Below are 19,531 nucleotides of genomic sequence, written 5' to 3' on the forward strand. Positions count from 1 at the left end.
CCTAGTACTCCTCCGCAAGTCACAGTTGTATTACTCAGCTAGTCACTGTAGTATTACTCAGCAAGTCACCGTAGTATTACTCGGAAAGTCACCCTAGTATTACTCTGTGAGTCATGATAGTATTACTCCGTGAGTCATCGTACCATTACTTAGCAAGTCACCCGAGTATTACTCTACTATATTTATTTTTTAATTTAAAAACATTCGACCAAACGTGGTATAAGTACAACAAAACACTTATGAATAAAACGGTTACTTGCATCTTTAAACAATCCTTCATAAAAGCTCATGAGTCATCGCTGTCAAAGCCTCAAAACTTTATTGAAACCACAGTCTTCACGCACGTCACGTGACCCAAACACACACGCCTCATTGGTCGACAGCAGCTCCGCTTCACCAGCAGACACGAACATAATGGAGAGAAATGAACACGGAAGAGAGAAAGAAAATCATTATCGATTTTTCGTCTGTGAAATAATATCCGTGTAAGACATGTAGACGTTGACACCTGTAGTTGAGTACACAGTGTTCAAATATTAGCCCTGGTCTAGTTAGTTTTCTTCAAGCTTAAATGACTTTTGTTTGGTTTTCTAAGACTAAACGGAGCAGGAGTTGCTCAGACAGCAGCGCAGACTTGTAGAAGGAATAATGACTTGAGAAGTCGTCCATCAGATCACAACATTAACACAGACCAATATTTAACGCGATATAATGACTAGATTTCACAGCGTGTCCCCAACTTTGGCTGCGATGAATCAAGTGGTTGTTATTAAGACGATGGATCAAAAGAAGGGATTAAAGTCTGTGACGCTTGTTTCTAATGATCTTTTCTGGTGAAAAGCAGCGTTATAAGGATGAGGCGCTGACACCGTTTCTGCTCGTGATGAGGATGTAAACGTTTAACTCGAGCAGACATGACAGCTTCGTGAGATGTTTCGATGATTTGCTACGAGTCGCAGGTGAACTCACTTGATTTAAGTGGAACTGAGGGTCTTAGAAGACATGGAAAAGAAATGTCACGGACACAAAATAACATTTTATGGACACGACTTATTGTTTCGTCAAAACGACTTATGTCTTCGTGCACACGACTTATCGTTTCATGGACAAGACTTTTTATTTCGTGGACATGATGTAAATTTTGTAGACACAACTTATCATTTTGTTGACGGGACTTATTGTTTTGTGGGCCCACTTATTATTTCATGGACACGACTTATTATTTCATGGACACGACTTATGGTTTCGTGGACACGACTTATTATTTCATGGACACGACTTATTATTTCATGGACACGACTTATGGTTTCGTGGACACGACTTATTATTTCGTTGAAACAAAGTTAAATTTCGTGGACACGACTTTATTTATTGACACGACTTATTATTTCATGGACAAGACTTATTATTTAATGGACACTACTTATTATTTCATGGACATGACTTATTATTTAATGGACACGACTTATTATTTCATGGACAAGACTTATTATTTAATGGACACTACTTATTATTTCATGGACAAGACTTATTATTTAATGGACACGACTTATTATTTCATGGACAAGACTTATTATTTAATGGACACGACTTATTATTTCATGGACAAGACTTATTATTTAATGGACACTACTTATTATTTCATGGACATGACTTATTATTTAATGGACACGACTTATTATTTCATGGACAAGACTTATTATTTAATGGACACTACTTATTATTTCATGGACACGACTTATGGTTTCGTGGACACGACTTATTATTTTGTTGAAACAAAGTTAAATTTTGTGGACACGACTTTATTTATGGACACGACTTATTATTTAATGGACACAACTTATTATTTAATGGACACGACTTATTATTTAATGGACACGACTTATTATTTTATGGACACAACTTATTATTTCGTGGACACGACTTAGTATTTCATGGACACGACTTATTATTTAATGGACACGACTTATTATTTCATGGACAAGACTTATTATTTAATGGACACTACTTATTATTTCATGGACACAACTTATTATTTAATGGACACAACTTATTATTTTGTGGAAACAAAGTAAAATTTCATGGACACGACTTATTATTTTATGGACACAACTTATTATTTCGTGGACACAACTTAGTATTTCATGGACACAACTTATTATTTTGTTGACACAACTTAGTATTTCATGGACACGACTTATTATTTTATGGACACAACTTATTATTTCATGGACACGACTTATTATTTAATGGACACGACTTATTATTTCATGGACAAGACTTATTATTTAATGGACACTACTTATTATTTCATGGACACGACTTATTATTTAATGGACACGACTTATTATTTCATGGACAAGACTTATTATTTAATGGACACTACTTATTATTTCATGGACACGACTTATTATTTAATGGACACGACTTATTATTTCATGGACAAGACTTATTATTTAATGGACACTACTTATTATTTCATGGACACAACTTATTATTTAATGGACACAACTTATTATTTTGTGGAAACAAAGCAAAATTTCATGGACACAACTTATTATTTCGTGGACACAACTTAGTATTTCATGGACACAACTTATTATTTAGTGGACACAAATTAGTATTTCATGGACACGACTTATTATTTCGTGGACACGACTTAGTATTTCATGGACACAACTTATCATTTCATGGACAAGACTTATTATTTCGTGGACACAACTTAGTATTTCATGGACACAACTTATTATTTAGTGGACACGACTTAGTATTTCATGGACACGACTTATTATTTCGTGGACACAACTTATCATTTCATGGACGAGACTTATTATTTCGTGGACACAACTTAGTATTTCATGGACACAACTTATTATTTAGTGGACACGACTTAGTATTTCATGGACACGACTTATTATTTCGTGGACACGACTTAGTATTTCATGGACACAACTTATCATTTCATGGACAAGACTTATTATTTCGTGGACACAACTTAGTATTTCATGGACACAACTTATTATTTAGTGGACACGACTTAGTATTTCATGGACACGACTTAGTATTTCATGGACACAACTTATTATTTCGTGGACACAACTTAGTATTTCATTGACACAACTTATTATTTAGTGGACACGACTTAGTATTTCATGGACACGACTTATTATTTCGTGGACACGACTTAGTATTTCATAGACACAACTTATCATTTCATGGACACGACTTAGTATTTCATGGACACGACTTATTATTTCGTGGACACGACTTAGTATTTCATGGACACAACTTATCATTTCATGGACAAGACTTATTATTTCGTGGACACGACTTAGTATTTCATGGACACGACTTATTTAATGGACACAACTTATTATTTTGTGGAAACAAAGTAAAATTTCATGGACACGACTTATTATTTCATGGACACAACTTATTTAATGGACACAACTTATTATTTCATGGACACAACTTATTATTTAATGGACACGACTTATTATTTCATGGACAAGACTTATTATTTAATGGACACTACTTATTATTTCATGGACACGACTTATGGTTTCGTGGACACGACTTATTATTTTGTTGAAACAAAGTTAAATTTTGTGGACACGACTTTATTTATGGACACGACTTATTATTTAATGGACACAACTTATTATTTAATGGACACGACTTATTATTTAATGGACACGACTTATTATTTTATGGACACAACTTATTATTTCGTGGACACGACTTAGTATTTTATGGACACGACTTATTATTTAATGGACACGACTTATTATTTCATGGACAAGACTTATTATTTAATGGACACTACTTATTATTTCATGGACACAACTTATTATTTAATGGACACAACTTATTATTTTGTGGAAACAAAGTAAAATTTCATGGACACGACTTATTATTTTATGGACACAACTTATTATTTCGTGGACACAACTTAGTATTTCATGGACACAACTTATTATTTTGTTGACACAACTTAGTATTTCATGGACACGACTTATTATTTTATGGACACAACTTATTATTTCATGGACACGACTTATTATTTAATGGACACGACTTATTATTTCATGGACAAGACTTATTATTTAATGGACACTACTTATTATTTCATGGACACGACTTATTATTTAATGGACACGACTTATTATTTCATGGACAAGACTTATTATTTAATGGACACTACTTATTATTTCATGGACACGACTTATTATTTAATGGACACGACTTATTATTTCATGGACAAGACTTATTATTTAATGGACACTACTTATTATTTCATGGACACAACTTATTATTTAATGGACACAACTTATTATTTTGTGGAAACAAAGCAAAATTTCATGGACACAACTTATTATTTCGTGGACACAACTTAGTATTTCATGGACACAACTTATTATTTAGTGGACACAAATTAGTATTTCATGGACACGACTTATTATTTCGTGGACACGACTTAGTATTTCATGGACACAACTTATCATTTCATGGACAAGACTTATTATTTCGTGGACACAACTTAGTATTTCATGGACACAACTTATTATTTAGTGGACACGACTTAGTATTTCATGGACACGACTTATTATTTCGTGGACACAACTTATCATTTCATGGACGAGACTTATTATTTCGTGGACACAACTTAGTATTTCATGGACACAACTTATTATTTAGTGGACACGACTTAGTATTTCATGGACACGACTTATTATTTCGTGGACACGACTTAGTATTTCATGGACACAACTTATCATTTCATGGACAAGACTTATTATTTCGTGGACACAACTTAGTATTTCATGGACACAACTTATTATTTAGTGGACACGACTTAGTATTTCATGGACACGACTTAGTATTTCATGGACACAACTTATTATTTCGTGGACACAACTTAGTATTTCATTGACACAACTTATTATTTAGTGGACACGACTTAGTATTTCATGGACACGACTTATTATTTCGTGGACACGACTTAGTATTTCATAGACACAACTTATCATTTCATGGACACGACTTAGTATTTCATGGACACGACTTATTATTTCGTGGACACGACTTAGTATTTCATGGACACAACTTATCATTTCATGGACAAGACTTATTATTTCGTGGACACGACTTAGTATTTCATGGACACGACTTATTTAATGGACACAACTTATTATTTTGTGGAAACAAAGTAAAATTTCATGGACACGACTTATTATTTCATGGACACAACTTATTTAATGGACACAACTTATTATTTCATGGACACAACTTATTATTTCGTGGACTCAACTTATTTTATGGACACGACTTATTATTTCATGGACACAACTTATTATTTCGTGGACTGAACCTATTATTTCATGGACACGACTTATTTAATGGACACGACTTATTATTTCATGGACTCAACCTATTATTTCATGGACACGACTTATTTAATGGACACGACTTATTATTTCATGGACTCAACCTATTATTTCATGGACACGACTTATTTAATGGACACGACTTATTATTTCATGGACTCAACCTATTATTTCATGGACACGACTTATTTAATGGACACGACTTATTATTTCATGGACTCAACCTATTATTTCATGGACACGACTTATTTAATGGACACAACTTATTATTTCATGGATACAACTTATTATTTCGTGGACTCAACCTATTATTTCATGGACACGACTTATTTAATGGACACAACTTATTATTTCATGGACACAACTTATTATTTCGTGGACTCAACCTATTATTTCATGGACACGACTTATTATTTTATGGAAACAAAGAAAAATTCCGTGGACAGGACTTCATATTTTTCTGACACGACATATCATTTCATGGACACGACTTATTATTTCGTGGACACGACTTATTATTCTGTGAAAACAAAGTAAAATTTCGTGGACAGGACTTATTATTTTTTGGAAACAAAGTCAAATTTCATGGACACGACTTATTATTTCTTGGGTAGACTTATTATTTTGTGGAAACAAAGTAAAATTTCGTGGACACAACTGATTATTTTGTGGACATTGATCGGTGAACGAGGCTTCGTGAAACAGCTAATGAGGTTTCACGAAACATCTCATTTGAAAAGCGACAACAGGTTTCATTAAATCAGTAGATCAAGTCAAATATTATAAAGCAGAGAGTGACATCTAGTGGTCTTTTGAAAAATGAAGACACTGTATCATGATACCTGCTTAAAACATTCCCTTGTTTTCAAACTCAAGACCTTGCTTTAGTTCTAATTTTCCAGTGTCAAAAAAACACTATGTGGTGGATATAACATATTATATATTTGTGCCTCTTTCTTTTTTTGTCAAAATAAATCCGTTTTGAAATAAAGCATCATATTGTCATATTTTATTGACATTCATTTAATGATGGATGTATATTTATATACAACTACTATATTAAAATCAATCAAACTTTATCTGAATCATAAAGAAGCCATTACTTTGAAGTCATTACTTTATAAAGTCAATCTGAAATCTGGGCGAACGAGAGGTTACGAGAGTCCATTATGACGTAATAATGTCTTCCCTCCTCCTCCAGCCAGGTGTAATAACGCCCCGCTTTGTTTATTCAACGAGTCCCTTGGAGGTGGAGACTTCCGGGATTGACGACGCGCGGTGACACACCTACATGCTTGACCAATCACAGCAGAGTGGGCGGAGCTTAAGCTCATTTTCTAATGCGAGTATTTCAATGAAAAGACAGACACACACTGATGATACAATAGAGTTCAACATCTATTTAAATCAATACATTAATTTAACTTTAAGTTAAGATAAGAGGCAGAGACGATTGACGTCAACAATGGGAGTAAAAAACTGATGTTGAAATAAAGGGATTTGTTTGGCGATGGACGACAACCACAGATATGTTTAAGAAGAATCGACTCTTGACGCCAACTTCCTGTCACGTCAACATAGGTTTAGTTCAAGTCCGACTTATGAGGAACATTTAAAAAACAAGACTTTTTCAAACACGTATGCAGTTTGGACCGTGAAACGCTTCACCACGAGGCTTGTGATTCGCACACACGGCTTCAAACACATGTTTTTAATTATTCCCAGTTATACTTCTTTTTTTTTAGTGTGTGTGTTGTTGTTGCTGCTCTGCAGAGTGTTTCTCAAATAAGTCCCCGGGAAACGATTTCGCAACATTTTACCCCCCCTCCCGGAAAAAACAAACAAAAATACAACGACAACATTTCAATCCGCACTAATTGTTCGCCTTAATTAGATCTTCTTCAAAGATCGTGGGCCGAGTTTCAAGTGCTGAGTAACGAACCGAGTCACGGCTCGTCCTCGACATGTTTTTTCGAGGCGACTTCTCTGGGGAAACATCTGGACCAGGAAGGAAGATTAAAAGTATTTGTTTCTGACAAACATCTCCATCAGGATTCCAGCAGATGAGTCAGCAGCATCCATTCTTCAGCCGCTGCTGCTGCAGGATGATGATGAATCCATTCAGGATTATTCAACAGGTTGCTCTTCTTCTTCTTCTTCTTCTTCTGCACTTTTTTCATTGTTTTTTTTCTCTTTCGTCTGGAGAATCTGTGTCCATTCTTGTCTCCCTCAAATCTCCATGACGACCTCCCCTATCAGGACTAGAGCAAACCCCACATGCTGATAGGCCGAGAAGGAAGGAAAAAAAAAAAAAACAGGTGATTGGTTGAGATGTCTGCTGTCATATCAGCGGGGTATATCTTTGTGACACTGCGACACACACACACACACACACACACACACGGTGTCATCGACCCACACAAAACTGCAGCACGTCACAAACAAAAGGTACCACTGGAACACACACACACACACACACACACACACACACATGTGGCGTGTTGGGTGCACTGACCCTGCCAATGAGGACAGGAGGAACATCAACGGAGCTACAAGGCCGTTGCTATGACAACTAGTCCTGTTCACACAGGTAGGCAGCACAAAAGGAGGCCTAAGCTGTTAGACGACACACACACACACACACACACACACACACACACACACACACACTCAGGACTCAAGTCTGACAGACGGCAGCTGCATGCCAAAGTGGGACCATTTCCCCTCTTCTCTCATTCCTGCGTTCAAGAAGGAAATTATTCATCATGACCAAGTGCAGACAGACAGACAGACAGACAGTCAGACAGTCAGACAGACAGATAAGCAGCAAGAGGAGCCACTCTGCATACTAACAGCACCTGCTCTCAGGGGCCCCTAAATAACAAACTGTCACCGGTGGCCAGACACTGACATTGACTTCTGTCTTTTCCTTTCTCTTTTTTTTTTTTTTTACTTCCCTTCTTGCACTTTATCTTCCTTTGTCACACCCCCACCCCACACGTGCACGCGCGCCGATGATCACCCCCCCCCCCCACCCCCCCAGTAATTCTGGCCCCTGTTGCTGCTGCAGGACGTGTCCTGCCTTCACCTCCGCGTGTCACCAGCGAAAACATCCACATGATCAATTGTATTTAAAAAAAAAAAGAAAAAAAGGGGTAACACCTGTACTGTTGTCATGTACTTTATATGGGAGGGGTCACCGGGTTCAACACCTCATTTGAACCCGAATAATTCGGGGTGTAAAGTCGGGATTATAAGCGTCAAAACTCACCGGGAGTCCGGAGGCTCGCCGCGGCTGCAGCGGCGCCGGCGTCGGTGTCTTGTCAGCGGCGGCGCTTCAACCCGGTTCTCCGGTGTCCTGGAGCCGTCACCTGCCGCGTCCTCCCGCGGGTGTCCTCCCCCCTCACGCCCCGGCGGAGGTTGTCCTCTCGCATTAAGTTCTCCTCCGGGTTCCTTTCGGGATAAAACGGCGGCGCGAAAAAAAAAAAAGCGATAAAAAAAACGAAAAAAAAAAAGCGAGTTTTCCTTCCTGGAGAAATGGCGTTAATTCACGTTGTTCTCCGGGCTCGAGGGGTTGGCATGACAGCGGGTGTTGTTGTTTTTTTGGGGTGACAGACCCGGGACTTCCCGGGATTTGAAAGGAGGTTGAAACACGGCTCGCGCTCCTCCGCAGTTTCCTCCAGCTCGCGCTCTGCCTCCTCCGTGACTGGCCAACCTGTCTGCTTTCCAAACATCCGGGCACCCGTAGATGCCGTCGCGTCACTCCGCCGGGAATCATGGGAAATGTAGGCAAGACGCCGAGCTAACGGTGAGCGACAGAATAAGTGTTTGGAAGAGTAAATATACTGTAAATGATGATGCTCTGAGATATATAAGTATATTTTTAAATATTTAAAATATACAATGTTCACAACGTGAGCTTTAATACTAATTAATTAACTGTTAAATTAAATTGAATGAATTAAATGTGGTCTTAAGATCATTGACCTTTTAAAAAAAGCTTGAAAAATAAATAATAATAATAATAAAATAAAATAGCATATATTTGAAAAATGCATTAAAAAAAATGATGGATTGAATATAAAGGGATCTCATTGTTGTTGTTTTCTTAATTTTATAGTGATTTATTAACTTCAATGCAAATAGTAATTAAAATAAATAATTTGTTGTCTTTAAAATATTGTTATAATGGGAAAAATAGCGTAGTTAAAAAAAAAAAATCGCTAGATTATTATTAAATTATTTATTACAGATAACTATTTACATTTAGGTGCTAGAAATAACAAGCTTTAATGGAAATTTAACTATATATACCCAAGTATAAATGTTAATTGTCGTTGAAATTTTCAATTTTTGTTTTACATAAAGATGATTTACTTGAGAATAAAGAAATAACAAATGAGAAACATATTGTATTAAATTGTTTAAAATATTGATGGATGGATGGATGGATGGATGGATGGATGGATGGATGGATGGATGGATGGATGGATGGATGGATGGATGGATGGATGGATGGATGGATGGATGATGGATGGATGATGGATGGATGGATGGATGGATGGATGGATGGATGGATGAACTTTCCCAAGATAAATACAAAAAAGTTTATTTGTGATCTTTAAATTTGGTTCTATGAGTCTTTACACTTTAGATATTTTAATAATACAGATAAAAATGTATTTTTCCACAAATTATAAAGATGTTTTCATTATATTAACTTTTTATTTTTGTTTTTTTTTTTAAATTAAAACAGTTTTTTAAAAGAGTGATATTGAAGGGATCGAATGAAAAGTGGAAGTTATTGTGGAAAATTGCACACAAACACAAATAAATACTGTTTGTATCTGTATAAGACAAACACAAATATTGTATATTTGTCAATTCAAACTTACACATAAACACATAAACACACCACGGCTCCTCAAAAAAACATCACAGCAAAAATTGATGATTTTTCTCCTGGAATGTATTTGACTTTGAATGATATTTTGCTTTGTTTGTTACTAAATCATAAACAAAAAGAAATGTTCTATTTAAAACAAGTGAAACTAAATGTATATATGTATATATGTACACAAATGCATTTATGTTGAATTAAAAAAATGAGTAAATGTTAAAAAAACAACAAGAAGAATTTCATAACTTAATATATTGATATTTATTACAGAAGAAACATCTTCCGTCAACTTCCCCAAAAATGCCTTAAAACAGAGACTGATGTTTCGGTGATTAAAACAACATTAAAAAAAAAATACTTTTGTTGTCGTTTTATTTTCCTAAAACGAGGAGAAAAAGCGGATAGAGACAGAAAAACACAAGTCACCGGGTCATCGGGTTCACCTGGACGAGGAGAAAAAACGCTAAAAACCTGTTGCTGGATCAGTCTTTGTATTCTTGTCACATCGCGGCGGCAGAATCGAAAACATTCAAACAAATGTGACGACTGAACACAACCCTCCCTCCCCCTCCTCCCCCACTCTCCTCCCCCTCATCCCCCACTCTCCTCCTCCCCCTCTTCCTCACCCCCCCCACCCCTCCTCCCACCTTTACACCAGCATCTACATCTTCTTTCAGTTTCCTGTTGTCATGGCTACGGAGTAAAGTAACAATGCCGCAAGAGCCTCGACCGGTTCGAGGTCCAAGTCTGCTCTTCATCAGGAGTGACGTCTGCAGTGATCGAGAGCAGAAAGATTTTTAAGTTTTTTTATTTTAAAAGAAAAGAAAAAAGCTTGTGTGTGTGTGTCCCTCTCTCAGTGTGTGTGTCAGATGTGTGTGTGTGTGTGTGGATCGCCGTGGTTACAGGTTGTCTCCCGGCTGGTACTGAGGCTCTGTGGCCGTGAAGTAATCTTCTAGGAAGGACTGGAGATACTCGAAGGTGTGTCTCTCGTCAGCCTCGCGCCGCCAGCACTGCAGCATCAGTTCGTGGAGGGAAGACGGACAGCCGAGGGCGCATGGCATCCTGTAGCCGCGCTCCACCTGCTCCAGCACCTCCCTGTTGTTCATTCCTGAGGAGAGGAAGCATTGTTGGATTATACTTTACATTGTTGGATTATAGTTGATATTTGTTTGATTATAGTTGAAAATTGTTTGATTATAGTTTAAATTGTTTGATTATAGTTGAAAATTGTTTGATTATAGTTGAAAATTGTTTGATTATAGTTTAAATTGTTTGATTATAGTTGAAAATAGTTTGATTATAGTCAAAAATTGTTTGATTATAGTTGAAATTGTTTGATTAAAGTAAAAAAAATTTGATTATAGTTGAAAATTGTTTGATTATAGTTTAAATTGTTTGATTATAGTTGAAAAATGTTTGATTAAAGTTTAAATTGTTTGATTATAGTTGAAAAATGTTTGATTAAAGTTTAAATTGTTTGATTATAGTTGAAAATTGTTTGATTCAAGTTTAAATTGTTTGATTATAGTTGAAAATTGTTTGATTCAAGTTTAAATTGTTTGATTATAGTTGAAAATTGTTTGATTAAAGTTTAAATTGTTTGATTATAGTTGAAAATTGTTTGATTATAGTTTAAATTGTTTGATTATAGTTGAAAATTGTTTGATTATAGTTTAAATTGTTTGATTAAAGTTTAAATTGTTGGATTATAGTTGATATTTGTTTGATTATAGTTGAAAATTGTTGGATTATAGTTGAAAATTGTTGGATTATACTTTAAATTTGTTTGATTATAGTTTAAATTGTTTGATTATAGTTGAAAATTGTTTGATTATAGTTGAAATTGTTTGATTATAGTTTAAATTGTTTGATTATAGTTGAAAATTGTTGGATTATACTTTAAATTTGTTTGATTATAGTTGAAAATTGTTTGATTATAGTTGAAAATTGTTTGATTATAGTTGATATTTGTTTGATTATAGTTTAAATTGTTTGATTATAGTTGAAAATTGTTTGATTATAGTTGAAAATTGTTTGATTATAGTTTAAATTGTTTGATTATAGTTTAAATTGTTTGATTATAGTTGAAATTGTTTGATTATAGTTTAAATTGTTTGATTATAGTTGAAAATTGTTTTATTTTAGTTGAAAATTGTTTGATTATAGTTGAAAATTGTTTGATTATAGTTGAAAATTGTTTGATTATAGTTTAAATTGTTTGATTATAGTTGAAAATTGTTTGATTATAGTTGAAAATTGTTTGATTATAGTTTAAATAGTTTGATTATAGTTGAAAATAGTTTGATTATAGTCAAAAATTGTTTGATTATAGTTGAAATTGTTTGATTAAAGTAAAAAAAAATTGATTATAGTTGAAAATTGTTTGATTATAGTTTAAATTGTTTGATTATAGTTGAAAAATGTTTGATTAAAGTTTAAATTGTTTGATTATAGTTGAAAAATGTTTGATTAAAGTTTAAATTGTTTGATTATAGTTGAAAATTGTTTGATTCAAGTTTGAATTGTTTGATTATAGTTGAAAATTGTTTGATTCAAGTTTAAATTGTTTGATTATAGTTGAAAATTGTTTGATTAAAGTTTAAATTGTTTGATTATAGTTGAAAATTGTTTGATTATAGTTTAAATTGTTTGATTATAGTTGAAAATTGTTTGATTATAGTTTAAATTGTTTGATTAAAGTTTAAATTGTTTGATTATAGTTGAAAATTGTTTGATTAAAGTTTAAATTGTTTGATTATAGTTGAAAATTGTTTGATTAAAGTTTAAATTGTTTGATTATAGTTGAAAATTGTTTGATTAAAGTTTAAATTGTTTGATTATAGTTGAAAATTGTTTGATTAAAGTTTAAATTGTTTGATTATAGTTGACAATTGTTTGATTAAAGTTTAAATTGTTTGATTATAGTTGAAAATTGTTTGATTAAAGTTTAAATTGTTTGATTATAGTTGAAAATTGTTTGATTATAGTTTAAATTGTTTGATTAAAGTTTAAATTGTTTGATTATAGTTGAAAATTGTTTGATTAAAGTTTAAATTGTTTGATTATAGTTGAAAATTGTTTGATTATAGTTGAAAATTGTTTGATTATAGTTGAAAATTGTTTGATTATAGTTGAAATTGTTTGATTATAGTTTAAATTGTTTGATTATAGTTGAAAATTGTTGGATTATACTTTAAATTTGTTTGATTATAGTTGAAAATTGTTTGATTATAGTTGAAAATTGTTTGATTATAGTTGATATTTGTTTGATTATAGTTTAAATTGTTTGATTATAGTTGAAAATTGTTTGATTATAGTTGAAAATTGTTTGATTATAGTTGAAATTGTTTGATTATAGTTTAAATTGTTTGATTATAGTTGAAAATTGTTTTATTTTAGTTGAAAATTGTTTGATTATAGTTGAAAATTGTTTGATTATAGTTGAAAATTGTTTGATTATAGTTTAAATTGTTTGATTATAGTTGAAAATTGTTTGATTATAGTTGAAAATTGTTTGATTATAGTTTAAATTGTTTGATTATAGTTGAAAATAGTTTGATTATAGTCAAAAATTGTTTGATTATAGTTTAAATTGTTTGATTAAAGTAAAAAAAATTTGATTATAGTTGAAAATTGTTTGATTATAGTTTAAATTGTTTGATTATAGTTGAAAAATGTTTGATTAAAGTTTAAATTGTTTGATTATAGTTGAAAAATGTTTGATTAAAGTTTAAATTGTTTGATTATAGTTGAAAATTGTTTGATTCAAGTTTAAATTGTTTGATTATAGTTGAAAATTGTTTGATTCAAGTTTAAATTGTTTGATTATAGTTGAAAATTGTTTGATTCAAGTTTAAATTGTTTGATTATAGTTGAAAATTGTTTGATTATAGTTGAAATTGTTTGATTATAGTTGAAAATTGTTTGATTATAGTTTAAATTGTTTGATTAAAGTTTAAATTGTTTGATTATAGTTGAAAATTGTTTGATTAAAGTTTAAATTGTTTGATTATAGTTGAAAATTGTTTGATTAAAGTTTAAATTGTTTGATTATAGTTGAAAATTGTTTGATTATAGTTTAAATTGTTTGATTATAGTTGAAAATAGTTTGATTATAGTCAAAAATTGTTTGATTATAGTTGAAATTGTTTGATTAAAGTAAAAAAAATTTGATTATAGTTGAAAATTGTTTGATTATAGTTTAAATTGTTTGATTATAGTTGAAAAATGTTTGATTAAAGTTTAAATTGTTTGATTATAGTTGAAAAATGTTTGATTAAAGTTTAAATTGTTTGATTATAGTTGAAAATTGTTTGATTTAAGTTTAAATTGTTTGATTATAGTTGAAAATTGTTTGATTCAAGTTTAAATTGTTTGATTATAGTTGAAAATTGTTTGATTAAAGTTTAAATTGTTTGATTATAGTTGAAAATTGTTTGATTATAGTTTAAATTGTTTGATTATAGTTGAAAATTGTTTGATTATAGTTTAAATTGTTTGATTAAAGTTTAAATTGTTTGATTATAGTTGAAAATTGTTTGATTAAAGTTTAAATTGTTTGATTATAGTTGAAAATTGTTTGATTAAAGTTTAAATTGTTTGATTATAGTTGAAAATTGTTTGATTAAAGTTTAAATTGTTTGATTATAGTTGAAAATTGTTTGATTAAAGTTTAAATTGTTTGATTATAGTTGAAAATTGTTTGATTAAAGTTTAAATTGTTTGATTATAGTTGAAAATTGTTTGATTATAGTTTAAATTGTTTGATTAAAGTTTAAATTGTTTGATTATAGTTGAAAATTGTTTGATTAAAGTTGAAATTGTTTGATTATAGTTGAAAATTGTTTGATTATAGTTGAAAATTGTTTGATTATAGTTGAAAATTGTTTGATTATAGTTGAAATTGTTTGATTATAGTTTAAATTGTTTGATTATAGTTGAAAATTGTTGGATTATACTTTAAATTTGTTTGATTATAGTTGAAAATTGTTTGATTATAGTTGAAAATTGTTTGATTATAGTTGATATTTGTTTGATTATAGTTTAAATTGTTTGATTATAGTTGAAAATTGTTTGATTATAGTTGAAAATTGTTTGATTATAGTTGAAATTGTTTGATTATAGTTTAAATTGTTTGATTATAGTTGAGAATTGTTTTATTTTAGTTGAAAATTGTTTGATTATAGTTGAAAATTGTTTGATTATAGTTGAAAATTGTTTGATTATAGTTTAAATTGTTTGATTCTAGTTGAAAATTGTTTGATTATAGTTGAAAATTGTTTGATTATAGTTTAAATTGTTTGATTATAGTTGAAAATAGTTTGATTATAGTCAAAAATTGTTTGATTATAGTTTAAATTGTTTGATTAAAGTAAAAAAAATTTGATTATAGTTGAAAATTGTTTGATTATAGTTTAAATTGTTTGATTATAGTTGAAAAATGTTTGATTAAAGTTTAAATTGTTTGATTATAGTTGAAAAATGTTTGATTAAAGTTTAAATTGTTTGATTATAGTTGAAAATTGTTTGATTCAAGTTTAAATTGTTTGATTATAGTTGAAAATTGTTTGATTCAAGTTTAAATTGTTTGATTATAGTTGAAAATTGTTTGATTCAAGTTTAAATTGTTTGATTATAGTTGAAAATTGTTTGATTATAGTTGAAATTGTTTGATTATAGTTGAAAATTGTTTGATTATAGTTTAAATTGTTTGATTAAAGTTTAAATTGTTTGATTATAGTTGAAAATTGTTTGATTAAAGTTTAAATTGTTTGATTATAGTTGAAAATTGTTTGATTAAAGTTTAAATTGTTTGATTATAGTTGAAAATTGTTTGATTAAAGTTTAAATTGTTTGATTATAGTTGAAAATTGTTTGATTAAAGTTTAAATTGTTTGATTATAGTTGAAAATTGTTTGATTAAAGTTTAAATTGTTTGATTATAGTTGAAAATTGTTTGATTATAGTTTAAATTGTTTGATTAAAGTTTAAATTGTTTGATTATAGTTGAAAATTGTTTGATTAAAGTTTAAATTGTTTGATTATAGTTGAAAATTGTTTGATTAAAGTTTAAATTGTTTGATTATAGTTGAAAATTGTTTGATTATAGTTGAAATTGTTTGATTATAGTTGAAAATTGTTTGATTATAGTTGAAAATTGTTTGATTAAAGTTTAAATTGTTTGATTATAGTTGAAAATTGTTTGATTAAAGTTTAAATTGTTTGATTATAGTTGAAAATTGTTTGATTAAAGTTTAAATTGTTTGATTATAGTTGAAAATTGTTTGATTAAAGTTTAAATTGTTTGATTATAGTTGAAAATTGTTTGATTAAAGTTTAAATTGTTTGATTATAGTTGAAAATTGTTTGATTAAAGTTTAAATTGTTTGATTATAGTTGAAAATTGTTTGATTATAGTTTAAATTGTTTGATTAAAGTTTAAATTGTTTGATTATAGTTGAAAATTGTTTGATTAAAGTTTAAATTGTTTGATTATAGTTGAAAATTGTTTGATTAAAGTTTAAATTGTTTGATTATAGTTGAAAATTGTTTGATTATAGTTGAAAATTGTTTGATTATAGTTTAAATTGTTTGATTATAGTTGAAAATGGTTTGATTATAGTTGAAAATTGTTTGATTATAGTTTAAATTGTTTGATTATAGTTGAAAATTGTTTGATTATAGTTGAAAATTGTTTGATTAAAGTTGAAAATTGTTTGATTATAGTTGAAAATTGTTTGATTAAAGTTTAAATTGTTTGATTATAGTTGAAAATTGTTTGATTATAGTTGAAAATTGTTTGATTATAGTTGAAAATTGTTTGATTAAAGTTGAAAATTGTTTGATTATAGTTGAAAATTGTTTGATTATAGTTGAAATTGTTTGATTAAAGTCAAAAATTGTTTGATTATAGTTGATTATAGTCAAAAATTGTTTGATTATAGTTGAAATTGTTTGATTAAAGTCAAAAATTGTTTGATTATAGTTGATTATAGTCAAAAATTGTTTGATTATAGTTGAAATTGTTTGATTAAAGTTGAAAATTGTTTGATTATAGTTTAAATTGTTTGATTAAAGTTTAAATTGTTTGATTATAGTTGAAAATTGTTTGATTAAAGTTTAAATTGTTTGATTATAGTTGAAAATTGTTTGATTAAAGTTTAAATTGTTTGATTATAGTTGAAAATTGTTTGATTAAAGTTTAAATTGTTTGATTATAGTTGAAAATTGTTTGATTAAAGTTTAAATTGTTTGATTATAGTTGAAAATAGTTTGATTTTAGTTAAAAATAGTTCGATTTTAGTAAAATTGTTTGATTAAAGTTAAAAATTGTTTGATTATAGTTGAAAATAGTTTAATTTTAGTAAAAAATAGTTCGATTTTAGTTAAATTGTTTGATTATAGTTAAAAATTGTTTGATTATAGTTGAAATTGTTTGATTAAAGTCAAAAATTGTTTGATTATAGTTGAAAATAGTTTGATTATAGTTAAAAATTGTTTGATTATAGTTGAAATTGTTTGATTAAAGTCAAAAATTGTTTGATTATAGTTGAAAATAGTTTGATTATAGTTGAAAATTGTTTGATTATAGTTGAAAATAGTTTGATTATAGTTGAAATTGTTTGATTATAGTTGAAAATTGTTTGATTATAGTTGAAAATAGTTTGATTATAGTTGAAATTGTTTGATTATAGTTGAAATTGTTTGATTATAGTTGAAAATTGTTTGATTATAGTTGAAATTGTTTGATTATAGTTTAAATTTGTTTGATTATAGTTTAAATTGTTTGATTGTAGTTGAAAATTGTTTGATTATAATTTAAATTTGTTTGATTATAGTTTAAATTGTTTGATTATAGTTTAAATTTGTTTGATTATAGTTTAAATTGTTTGATTATAGTTTAAATTTGTTTGATTATAGTTTAAATTGTTTGATTATAGTTGAAAATTTATAGTTGAAAATTGTTATATTATAGTTGAAAATGTTTTGATTATAGTTGAAAATGTTTTGATTATAGTTGAAAATTGTTTGATTATAGTTGAAAATTGTTTGATTAAAGTTAAAAATTGTTTGATTATAGTTGAAAATTGTTTGATTATAGTTGAAAATTGTTTGATTATAGTTGAAAATGTTTTGATTATAGTTGAAAATGTTTAATTATAGTTGAAAATGTTTTGATTATAGTTGAAAATTGTTTGATTATAGTTGAAAATTGTTTGATTAAAGTTAAAAATTGTTTGATTATAGTTAAAAATTGTTTGATTAAAGTTTAAAATTGTTTGATTAAAGTTAAAAATTGTTTGATTAAAGTTAAAAATTGTTTGATTAAAGTTAAAAATTGTTTGATTATAGTTAAAAATAGTTTGATTTTAGTTGAAAATTGTTTGATTAAAGTTAAAAATTGTTATATTATAGTTGAAAATGTTTTGATTATAGTTGAAAATTGTTTGATTATAGTTGAAAATTGTTTAATTAAAGTTAAAAATTGTTTGATTATAGTTGAAAATTGTTTGATTAAAGTTAAAAATTGTTTGATTAAAGTTAAAAATTGTTGGATTATAGTTAAAAATAGTTTGATTTTAGTTAAAAATAGTTCGATTTTAGTAAAATTGTTTGATTAAAGTTAAAAATTGTTTGATTATAGTTGAAAATAGTTTGATTTTAGTTAAAAATAGTTCGATTTTAGTTAAATTGTTTGATTATAGTTGAAAATTGTTTGATTATAGTTGAAATTGTTTGATTATAGTTAAAAATTGTTTGATTATAGTTGAAAATAGTTTGATTATAGTTGAAAATTGTTTGATTATAGTTGAAATTGTTTGATTAAAGTCAAAAATAGTTTGATTATAGTTGAAAATAGTTTGATTAAATTTGAAATTGTTTGATTAAAGTCAAAAATAGATTGATTATAGTTGAAATTGTTTGATTACAGTTGAAAATAGTTTGATTATAGTCAAAAATTGTTTGATTATAGTTGAAAATAGTTTGATTATAGTTAAAAATTGTTTGATTAGAGTTAAAAATTGTTTGATTATAGTTGAAAATAGTTTGATTATAGTTAAAAATTGTTTGATTATAGTTGAAATTGTTTGATTACAGTTGAAAATAGTTTGATTATAGTCAAAAATTGTTTGATTATAGTTGAAAATAGTTTGATTATAGTTAAAAATTGTTTGATTATAGTTAAAAATTGTTTGATTATAGTTGAAATTGTTTGATTACAGTTGAAAATAGTTTGATTATA

At 28.9% G+C, this 19,531-nt stretch overlaps 2 protein-coding genes across 4 annotated transcripts in view; both read right to left on the minus strand.

The window, feature by feature from the left end:
* Positions 1-9,061, minus strand: part of ahdc1 (AT-hook DNA binding motif containing 1) — a 49,746-nt gene extending 40,685 nt beyond the window's left edge. Inside the window, exon 1 of the mRNA XM_087786393.1 lies at positions 8,659-9,061. The gene's annotated coding sequence lies outside the window, so the exon portion shown is untranslated. The remainder of the gene's footprint in view (positions 1-8,658) is intronic.
* A 2,083-nt stretch (positions 9,062-11,144) lies between these two features.
* Positions 11,145-19,531, minus strand: part of yrk (Yes-related kinase) — a 61,384-nt gene continuing 52,997 nt past the window's right edge. For all 3 annotated transcript variants that reach the window (XM_087786395.1, XM_087786394.1, XM_087786396.1), the window contains one exon: positions 11,145-11,395. In XM_087786395.1, the coding sequence (XP_087642521.1) occupies positions 11,187-11,395 (209 nt within the window). In that variant the 3' untranslated portion in view covers positions 11,145-11,186. The remainder of the gene's footprint in view (positions 11,396-19,531) is intronic.

The sequence above is a fragment of the Callionymus lyra genome, chromosome 3, assembly GCF_982586985.1.
Source record: "Callionymus lyra chromosome 3, fCalLyr1.hap1.1, whole genome shotgun sequence".
NCBI lineage: Eukaryota > Metazoa > Chordata > Actinopteri > Syngnathiformes > Callionymidae > Callionymus > Callionymus lyra.